The sequence below is a fragment of the Dendropsophus ebraccatus genome, chromosome 11, assembly GCF_027789765.1.
Source record: "Dendropsophus ebraccatus isolate aDenEbr1 chromosome 11, aDenEbr1.pat, whole genome shotgun sequence".
Lineage (NCBI taxonomy): Eukaryota > Metazoa > Chordata > Amphibia > Anura > Hylidae > Dendropsophus > Dendropsophus ebraccatus.
The window spans coordinates 55,854,476-55,865,437 of NC_091464.1; the positions used below are offsets into that span (position 1 = coordinate 55,854,476).

General features: G+C 44.9%; 1 protein-coding gene across 4 annotated transcripts in view; it reads right to left on the reverse strand.

Annotated features, from left to right (window-relative positions):
- Positions 1 to 9,812, reverse strand: part of WDR81 (WD repeat domain 81) — a 37,916-nt gene extending 28,104 nt beyond the window's left edge. Inside the window, exons 1-2 of one of the 4 annotated variants that reach the window (XM_069944834.1) lie at positions 9,719 to 9,812; positions 222 to 3,768 (exon numbers count right to left, since the gene is read on the reverse strand). In XM_069944834.1, coding sequence (XP_069800935.1) covers positions 222 to 3,708 — 3,487 coding nt within the window. In that variant the 5' untranslated portion in view covers positions 3,709 to 3,768; positions 9,719 to 9,812. Of the gene's footprint in view, positions 1 to 221; positions 3,769 to 5,247; positions 5,310 to 9,565 lie in introns of those variants that run through there. The other 3 variants (XM_069944833.1, XM_069944835.1, XM_069944836.1) reach the window with 3 other exon arrangements.
- Positions 9,813 to 10,962: the final 1,150 nt, after the last annotated feature.

Consider the following 10,962-nt stretch of genomic DNA (forward strand, 5'->3'; position numbering starts at 1 on the left):
TACTATTACTTTATATTCAGGTTACCATAACTCTTGTGTAATTCCTTTAGTCCAGAATACAATAATCTAATACATTTTTCCAACTTAGAACTGCAACCTTAGGGACTTATGGAGTTTTACTACTAGGTGCTTGTCTCACCTCTGACTGTCCTATCATAGATCAACATTTCACAATTTACCAGACAATTTCCAGATTGACACAAAAGTAACTCTTTTCTTACCTATCAAGATCTTTTGTTCTTTTTCTTCTGTCTGGTTAGTCAAATCGGGTTCATCCTCTTCGAGTTCTCTACTGTCACCAGCCAGCACTGTATCAACAGAGGTATCGGTATTGACCGATAGTGTTAGCTCTGAAAGTCCAGGGGAACATTCTCGCTCTTCCTCTTCTTCAGAGTCCTCACTCTGCTTTAGATCTTGGCTGCTATCTCCAGACTTCATACTACCCTTTTCTCTAATGGAGTCATTATCTGTCGCTTTCTCATCTCCTAAAGAAACTTCACTTGCACTGCTTTTGTCACTTAACCGACCAAGGCTGACAGATTCTGGTTCCTGGGGTTGAAGAGGATCACTGACATACAGACCAGATTGAAAGTCCTCGTTTTCTGCCAGGTAAACCTGGTCATGAAAGCTGACTCCAGAGGTATAGTCTAAGAGTTCATGGGATGAGGAACTTCGATCTACACTCGTGTGTCTACTTTCACCAAATTCACAGGAGACGGGGCTGTCTCCACCACTCTCCTCATCCTCGGCAGCTCCGGAGAGGAGCTTTCCTTCATCACCTGAACTTTCCACACCAACAAGTATTTGCAGCACATGATTGAGTAGATTAGAAAGAAATGCTTGCAAGCCCAAACGTACTATGAGCTGGGCCACAAAGCAATCTGTGTAAAGGTAAAATCTTCCATGGAGATAGGAAGGGTTTTCATATGCACCAATGAGCGGCTTCATCAGGTATTTATTTGCATTTTTAGGCCCTAAAGCTTTGGCCACAGGCTCAAAAAGATACCAGGCTGCGTATACAGCCGTGCTCTGTTCTGTCATTAAAGAAAGGATGAAAGGAAGAATGATCTCTAACCCCTCAGGGGTGATATCACAAAGAATACCATCAATTTGCTGCCACAATTGGAACACAAGTTCACGACCTTGGCTGTCATCTTCTGTTCTTCTGGACTGATAGGTTAAAATAAACTTATGAAGGTTTGGAAAATACTTAGGGAAAGGAATGGTGGAACAAAAAGGACTAAGGAGCTGTGCGGGACATGGTGGAGGAAGACCTTTAAAAATGTGGGGAAATTCAAAAAGTTTTACTTGTTCCTCAACGTTCTTAACACCAAAAAGCTTTTTATCTGGTGTATGCATCTGCAATAGGGACTCCAGCATCTGTAAAAGAGGAGTCGGAACGTCTTTAACATGATGTCTGCTCAGATTACGGACCAGAGAATACCGCTCCTTCAGTGGCGCTTTTGGTGCCATTGTGTGAATTTTTGGTGCAAAAATAATCTCTGCTATCATCACACCCAGAGCCTGAATATCTCTATCAAAAAAATTTTGCAGGCTCAGCAGAAGCTTCTTTTGAGACTCTTTCACAGGAAGAGTGCTGCTATGCAAACCTCGAACTAGAAAGTTGTCCAGTTTTTCCAGTTCTTCTAGAGCCTGCATAGGGTTAAAACCTTCAGGAAGTATTATTTTTCCACTATTTTCCTCAGGAAGCCCCCTATACTGTCTGTTAGACTTAACTGGTGGTGGCCTACTTTCACTGGAAAAGTTACCAGCACTAGTTATTTGGAGGGAGGGTATAGTGTTGGATTCACCATTCTTTCCCGTAGAACCTAAAGCATCTAGAGCTTCTGTCCCTTGTTCTAGATCATCATCAACAGAGCTCACTTTTTCACTTGTCCAGTGGCTGTCACAAGCAGTGGCCTCTAGAACCAGACCACTGACACTAGTTTTATCATCACATGCAGTCATCTCAATTATTTTAGATGGGACTATATTAGGGGCTTCAAATAGGGAATACCCGGGGCCAAGAAGACGCTTAGGATGTGGTTGATCAAATAATTGTACAACTCCATAGCATGTCAAGTTAGTATGATTATCCACCAGATGAAGACATACATTTTTTTCTTTGACTGCATTCTTCCCTGTCAACTTGTACCCAAATGTGAGATCAATCCAATGGTGAAGATCCTGAGAAACATCCTTACTTTCTAGAAGGACTCGGTGAACATGGATGAAATCTTCATAGGAGCTACACCAGGATGGAATGTCAAGGTCTGGCATGTCGGGATGAATGGATTTGAATATGGTAGGATCTGTATAAAACTCTGGAATACATTCATCTGGTGTCCACCCCTGCATACGTTCCATGCTTGCAGGATACTCATTTGGTTCCCACTGTGACCGTACATGATAGCACAGCACTGCTTTTGGTGTCCTCCGTGCTTTATACACATAGTAAGTGATGTCGGACAGTACATCAGAGATATGATGAGGAACATGCAACTGGTCTGAACTCCCACCTCCAGCAACAAAGGCTTGCTTTGTCATCTCATATGTGAATTCAAGCTGTTTATCCCCTTTGTTAAGTCGGAATTTAGATTTCTTTAGGTCTCGAAATTTGCCATTTTTGGTGGTAAAATCAACAACCCATGGTAAGACTGGGTGGTAATTTGGATCGCCTTCTCTTCTTCCAGCCAGTTTGTTCAAGTACATAAGATAGTCAAAGTTGCTAACTCTTCCATGAATCCAGCCAATAACTAGTTCTGTCAGCTCACTGTTGCATGAGGTACAAAGTCGACTACATTTCACTTGCTCTGCAATGTTTCCTGAATGGTCGGTACTGTCCAAAACACTTTCTATCGGTGTCTCATAGTCAATAAAGTTGGGTCTTAACTGACTACAAAGTTTTTCATCCACAGCTACATTGCATAAAGATATAGCTCCACTGGATAGGCCTGCCTGGTGACAAACTTTCACGGCCTGCAGGATATTATATAGAATAAAGAGAACTTTGGCATGGCTATTTGCAAGCTTAGCTGGGCTGAATGTGACAGCATCATACAAGGAATACTGCACATATGGTAATATAATGAAAATCATGTCACCAGATTCTATAAGAGCCTCAGCTGGAACAATATTCGGACAAGATGACCCTACAACAAAATTGGCACTTTCTTTAGAGGGCGACACATTTGTGGCTGTCTTAGTTGTGTGTATGAAGGAACAACAGTAGACTTTTTGGAGAGACAGTCTTAGAGCGTCCAGGGCCTGCATGCTTGGCACTTTAGTTAGGCTTTCATAGGGTTCTACATAAGTCCGACGAGCTTTGTTCCACATATTCTTATAGTTCTGCTGAGCAACATTATGCATAAACCTAATCAAAGACTCAGAATCACCACTACTTCCTTGTAGAAAACCATTGTCTAAAGCCACAGTATAGGCTAGCTTTTCTTTCTTCAGTCCATGAATCTCTATCCTTGTCCAGCCAGCTGGTAACTTGTGAACAGATCTCTGCAGAAAAGTCTGTATTTCCACGCAGCTGAATCCGTCGGGCTTAGGGCATTGCACTGGAACTGCTCTACGCTCCTTCAGGTTTAAAAGCCATTTCTGAGACACAAGGGCAACCACATAACTCTCTGACTCACAGACAGCAAGCTGATTCTGGTCAATGCCAAGTTCTTTCTTAACAGACTTTACCAACCACTCCATTTTGGCAAGGCTAGTTGGAAGCGTGAAGGTGTAGACTCATCACATCTTAGTACTTGAAGCCTATGAAATCAAGCAAAGGATTATTTAAATGCCGAGTAAATAAGCTTCACTAATTTCTATGGCTTAGTACTATCAGTCATGTGCACTACATCTGAGTCACATTAGGATTTCTGACAAAACGGATATTTCTGGTCACTTGGAATGAACTTCAAGAAGATATTAAGCATATGGATAGAACAAAAACATCTATACCATCAAATACTTCAAAAACTAAACTGAATATATGCATGCAATTCTGCTGGATTTTCGGGCATTTTCCTCCACTTTTTTCAGTGCTATCTCTGAAATCCATGCATTTTTTAAAACATTCCCCACTGAAGTCAATGTGGATGGAAACTGCATTTTTTGGGGTGTTTTTGGCATGGTTTTGTGAGTGTGGGCTGACAGCATTGGTAAATCTAGGCCAATATTCCGAGTGTGGTCTGACTAGTAATTTGTAATGAGCCTGTCCTAGGGATTGTTCTTGTGGGAAACAAGGAATTTTACTTTTAGCATTTAGTACAACAAACACAATGTTAAAAGTATAGATGTCATATGGCTGCAGTCGTGACACCCTGTCCTACCCTCACCTATACTCTTCCCTATTAGTAGAAATGGGGAGCCCTATTCTTTAAAGGGAATCTGTCAGCACTTTTTCTGCTTCTGAGGTGCTGACATTGTGAGGAAGGTGTGTGTGTTAGTGTCTGTGTTACTTTTATTTTTCTGGAAGCTGCTGCACTTTTTCCACAATCTGATCCGTAACTTGCGGCACAAGTGCCAAAGAAGAGTCATGGTGCCGTGTTTGTGCCGCACTTCGTCCCGCCTCCAAACTACTTCCTCCTCCCAGCTTCACCTGAATATTCATTGCGGGCTGGCTCCGGCCTTCCTGGCAACGTCATCTGTCGCTGCGCATGCTCCGTTGACGGCAAACGCTGCGCGCACCCTTGTCAGTTCGCGCATGCGCCCTAGTGCTTCCGACAAACAATTCCGGACAGAGCCTATGCCCTCAACTAATGCGCACAGTGCACCTGTGCCACTCTACGGCGCATGCGCGAATTGTTCATCAGGAACTGACAAGTGCGCGCGGGGCCTTTGCAGTCAACGGCGCATGCGCAGCGACAGATGACGTTGCCAAAAGGCCGGAGGCAGCCTGCAATAAATATTCAGGTGAAGCTGGGAGGAGGAAGTAGTTGGGAGGCAGGACGAAGTGGGGTACGAATGGGGCACCATGACTCCTCTTTGGCACTTGTGCCGCGAGTTACGGATCAGATTGTGGAAAAAGTACAGCAGCTACCGGATAAATAAAGGTGTAACACACACACACACACACACACACCTTCCTCACAATGTCAGCACCTCAGAAGCAGAAAAAGTGCTGACAGATTCCCTTTGAATGTTGTAGCTTGCCTGTGAAATTTGATAGTCGGTCTAATTATATTACATATTCTCTGCCTGGTTTGTGCCGATATTGAGACAGTCTGGTAACCTCAGTATACTCACACTGTCCCTGACTTCCCAGACACATTCAGAGCAGTGAGATTCATCCAAGGGACCTCCTGTCACACTTTGTTGCTTCCCTTTACGTTCCTCCTCCCATATCTTTTCTCTTTTAGTTCATCTGTGTTTTTAAGATTAGAATTACTCACAAGTAGAGATGAGCGAACCGGGTGCTGGGTTCAAATCGATCCGAACGATCGGCATTTGATTAGCGGTGGTTGCTGAACTTGGATAAAGCTCTAAGGTTATCTGGAAAACATGGATACAGCCAATGACTATATCCATGTTTTCCACATAGCCTTAGGGCTTTATCCAAGTTCAGCAGCCACTGCTAATAAAAAATGCCGAAAGTTCGGGTTCGGATCGACTCGAGCATGCTCGATATTCACTCATCTCTACTCACAAGTCATCCAAGTGATCCCCAACAGCTTCTGCTTACTCTACCAACGATTAAATTTGTAATGTTAATTTGCTCATAATGTAAAAAAAAAAATCCAAAAAACAGATGTGTTCTTTAGGTTCATGATTAGTTTTTTTGCAGTGACAGTCAGTTGAACATAAGTGAACAATGGAGCACAATAAAAACCAATTGAAACCAATGGGGAGTTTTATAGATCCGCTTGTTTGCATTTCTCTGTTGGCAAAACAGAAAACAAAAACAGCATTGAGGTAGAAGGTAAAACGCAGTGAACCTAGCCTTACAATGTGTCCTTTTAAATAAGGCCTTATGTACAGGTACATGTTTGTTTTTTTTCTGGCCCGTATACACTTTCCACATTCCACATACTATCAACATTCGCAATCCGATTAAAAAAAAAATACGGATTGTGCATCTGTAGTGCATCCACATTCCGTAATTTTTAGAAAATTTATTAAATCTGTACCGTACTGGTTTAAAGCGACTCTGTACCAACAATCTGTTCCCCCCCAAAACCACTTGTACCTTCGGATAGCTGCCCTGGGGTCCGTTCGGCAGGTGATGCAGTTATTGTCCTAAAAAACAACTTTTAAACTTGCAGCCCTGTGCCAAACAGCCGTGGCCTAGAGCATCTGTGCCCTAACTTTGCACCACCCCTCTGTCCCTCCTCCCCACCCTCTTCACCATTTTTCATATTCCTCTGCAGTGAAAACTACACAGGTGCCTTAACGATCCAGCCCATGTGCCGTGCTGACACAGGTGATGAATAGTAGAAAATCTGCCTGGAGCATTCCTAATGATGAAGAGGGCAGGGAAGAGGGACAGAGAGGGTGTGCCAGCCTAATGCATACACAATCTAGGCCACGGCCATTGGGCACAGGGCTGCAAGTTTAAAAGTTGTTTTTTAGGACAATAATTACATTACCTGCCGAACGGACCCCAGGACAGATCTTGGATTAAAAGCAGCTATCCAAAGGTACAAGAGGTTTTGGGGAGGGGGGGGGGGAGATTGTGGGTACAGAGTCGTTTTAATAAAGTTAATTAGGTAAAAAAAAAAAAAGATGTAACCAGTTTGCTCATTGCAGATCCGCATTTATTTGCAAACTATGTGGATGCCAAAAGGTTACAATCTGTAAAGAATAGCGTATCCCACTGAATTCTATCAGTGAATGTGTAAAGATTTTCCAACTTTTTACAGAACCATCACACAACTTAACTAGGGATGGTCTGAACCCGCCGAGGTTCGGGTTCGGAAGAACCCGAACGCTCGGCATCGGATTCCCGCTGTCTGCCCGCTCTGTGCAGCAGGCGGATCCACCGGGAAGACCGCCTGGAAGAATGGGATACAGCCTATGGCTATGGCTGTATCCCATTTTTCCAGGCGGTCCTCCCGCTGGATCCGCCCACTGCACGGAGCGGGCAGACAGCGGGAATCATTACCGAGGGTTTGGGTTTGTACGAACCCGATCCGAACTCGGTTCGGACCATCCCTAAACTAAATGTAAAATATAGCCACATGCAGCATCAGCAAGCACTGCTTACAAGTCTGATCAAATAACACGTCTGAAACATCTTTCTTCTAAAGTTACATTGTGCTGCTCCTCCGTCATTCCACTGTATGGATGTTATAATGTAATCCCCAGAAGACATGGATTAGATCCACTAATAATCAATACAGCTAATCCATTCATGATTGTGCATGCACTACAGAAATCTTAATTTCATCGGCAGATTTCTGCTGCCAATGGTCATGAAAACCCACTACGGATCTACTTACTAGCCTCAGAGTACAGCATCACAGGCTCGTCACTAACTATTAAAGAAGAAGTCCAGCCCTGGCAAAGATGTGACAGGAGACAGGGGAGGAAAAAAAAAACAAGCAACCTTTGATTACCTCTCCCTGAGCCCGTGATGAGCGATGTGACCGTCCCTGGGACCCCCCTGGAGGGCTATTTCCATCACGACTCAGGGGAAAATGCCCGTCCTGCGTAATAGACAGTCCACTTAGCCAATCAGTGACTGGAGCGGCATCCAGTCCATCAAACAGGTCGTGATGTCAACTCTGCCGGAGATCCCCGAATGGCGAGTTAGTATTGTTTGTTATGTTTTCCCCGTGCCCCTGCAGTTGGAAAAAAAATCCTAAAGCCGGATTGTCCTTTAGGGTAGCTTCACATGTTGACTAAGTGAATGAACACAGCTTCAAATTTGCTGATCAGCAGATTTGACAGTGCGGATTTAATACTGTGTTCATTCATTTAGTTAAATCTGCTGTGCATCTGCAGCAGAAAATCCGCTGCAATACTGTACGTGTGAAGCTACCCTTAGGGTGTATTCACACGTACCGGATCCAGAGCGGATTTTACGCTGCAACTTTGATTCCACTGGGGATTTGTGACCCAGCAAACTTGCAGGGTGAAATTCGCTGCGGATTCGGTACATGTGAAGCTACCCTTAAAGGGGTTATCCAGTGCTACAAAAACATGGCCACTTTCCCCCCTACTGTTGTCTCCAGTTTAAGTGGGGTTTTGAAACTAAGTTCCATTGAAGTTAATGGAGCTTAAAGGGAACCTGTCACCCCCCGTGCCGGGGTGACAGGCTCCCGACCCCCCTATACTCACGTGATCCCGCCGGGTCGCGCTTCTGGAGATGGTCGAGTCCAACGCTCATAGAGAATGACGGAGCGCTGGACCCTCCTGTCATTCTCTATGAGTGTTGGGACTCATCTGAGGAGCGCGCGTCGGGCTTCGGGCGCCGATATCTCTGTGACCCGACCATCTCCAGAAGCGGGACCCGGCGGGATCACGTGAGTATAGGGGGCTCTAACGGGGGGTCAGGAGCCTGTCACCCTGTCACCGGGGGTGACAGGTCCTCTTTAATTGCAAACCGCACCTGAACTGGAGACAACAGTAGGGGGAAAGTGGCCATGTTTTTGTAGCACTGGAGAACCCCTTTAAAGTTTTAGAGAATCTGTTGAAAAAGCATTGCTCAGGCTGCCTGTACACGTGCAGGATTGGTTATTCCTTCTTTTTGAAGTAAAACCAGGAGTGTATATGAATAAGGGAAGTCACATCAGACAGAAAGTGTGTGTGAGGCCAAAATTAGAAAGAGATTATAAATGGAGCACAAGGACTACTACAAGCACTACTGAGGGTCCTTGTAGACGGCAGACCAATAATAACTGCACCGATCCACTATGTACAAGTGGGGAGGAGGAGGACCACGCAGTCCCCGGACTTGAGGTATATCCTGCACTAGTTTGTTATTTATTTGGAAGCTGGTTAGGCATTGTTGCTCCAACTATGTGTTTATGTAGTCACTAGTCGCTCATATGTGCGAGATTTCCTATACAATATTTCTACAGCATTTTTGCACTTTAATATATACCTTCATTGCTGCTATACATATTCATTGGACACTAGATCCCTTGCACTAGGCACTTTGTAAAAAATTCTTCCCTTTGGTTGGGCCCTTGATTAAATGTACCATGCTTCCTCTTACCGTTTAACTCTGTCCGGGTGATCTCTGTGGCTCACCTATGTCATCTGTTTAAATCTGTTTGTATTGTTATCTTGTAATTTTTATATGTGTTTTTATGAACTTCATATGAATCATCAATAAAGTATATATTGTTCATTACATTTTGTTGTGAGCTATCAGTTTTGTAGGAATTTTATGTACAAGTCAATCAGAGCTTGTTGAGAGCCTATAAAATTAATTAATTGTTTTAGTTTTAAAAACTGCATCTACAAGCACAAATGTGTGAACGCCCCCTTATACTTCTGCCTATATACTAGCATACGACTGAGCAGCAACCCTCAGGAGAGGACCCCATCAATCTAGTGACTATAAAGGAGTCTCTATAACACATAGTATATAAGTGCTGGCCATAAGGGTGCCTCTTACCTGCTGCTGGTCTCTGCTGTCACTATACACCACATACAGGCTGCACTAGTATCGCTGTCATGCAGAGCACAGTGCACACTGACAGCTGCGGCACCGCTACACAGTGCGGGACACCTCTAGGCTGACTAGACGTGCCGGGCTCTGTATACTGACCGCTATCCCCGCACTGTCCTCTCTGGACCGCCGCAGCAGCGCTTCCAAACTGGGTCAGGTGAGATCAGGGAAGTCTGGGCTCAGCCATGTTGGATCAGCTGACAGCTGTCATGTGACCCCCCCCCCCCCCCCCGCGCGTCATCACACGGCGGGGCAGCGGCACGTGGCTGCAGGGCTGAGGCTCGCGCTGTGCTGATCACGTGACTCTCCCGGGTCTCTGCTGCAGGGCACGGTGATCACTGGGGGCACCGTGTTATAACCCCGCCAATACTGGGCAGGAGTTTCTGTTGGGGTGCCACTAGAAGTGGTGGGTATTCTGTCAGCCATAAGTGATCACATTGCAGTTTGACAAGCAGACTTTTGTGCATTATTTTGGGTATGTATAAGCAGGGCCAGTTTTAGACAAAATGTGGCCCTGGGCAAAGTTGAAGGTGGGGCCCCAAATGCTAAAACATTGTAGCAGCAATTTAAGGTCCCGATACTTTTTTGTCAGCGGTTGGCGCGCTGCTCGAGGTGGGGTGATCTTCTGTGACCTTAAATAAGACCCCTCTGTGCCCTATATAGTAGATAGGTCCCTCTGTGCCTCCATAGTACATATAGTCGGTATCCCTCTGTAGGTAATTCTTCTGGTAGTTACCTCCACCACCCAGTATGTAGTATCCACCAATATAGGAGGCATCTCACTGTAGGTTTTACACCTGTTAGCTAGCCCCCTGATAGTTGCCCCCTCAGCAGATAGCAGCTCCCCTGATAGTTACCCCCCCCCCAGCACATAGCATCTCCCCTGTTCCCCCCCCCCCCCAGCACATAGCATCTCTACTGATAGTTGCCCCCTCAGCAGATAGCATCTCCACTGATAGTTAAATGCCCCCCCCCCCCCCCGCCCCCAGCACATAGCATCTCCTAGGGCTGGGGTGATGTGGGCAAAAAATAAAATCTCGTTTTTTCTTTTCTCGATTTTTTTTATTTATTTTTTGATGGGTGTAGTAGTATAGGCATAGTGGATAAGGGGTGTAGCAATAGTAGAAGCATATAAGATGAGGGGTGTAGTAGTAGATAAGGGGAGTAGCAGTTTTGGGAGTAGTAGTAGTATCAGGAGTGGAGGTAATAATAGCAATGGTAGTAGAGCAGTATTGGGGGTAGTAGTAGAGCAGTATTGGGGTAGTAGTAGAGCAGTATTAGGGGTAGTAGTAGAGTAGTATTGGGAGTAGTAGTAGTAGAGCAGTATTGGGGGTAGTAGTAGA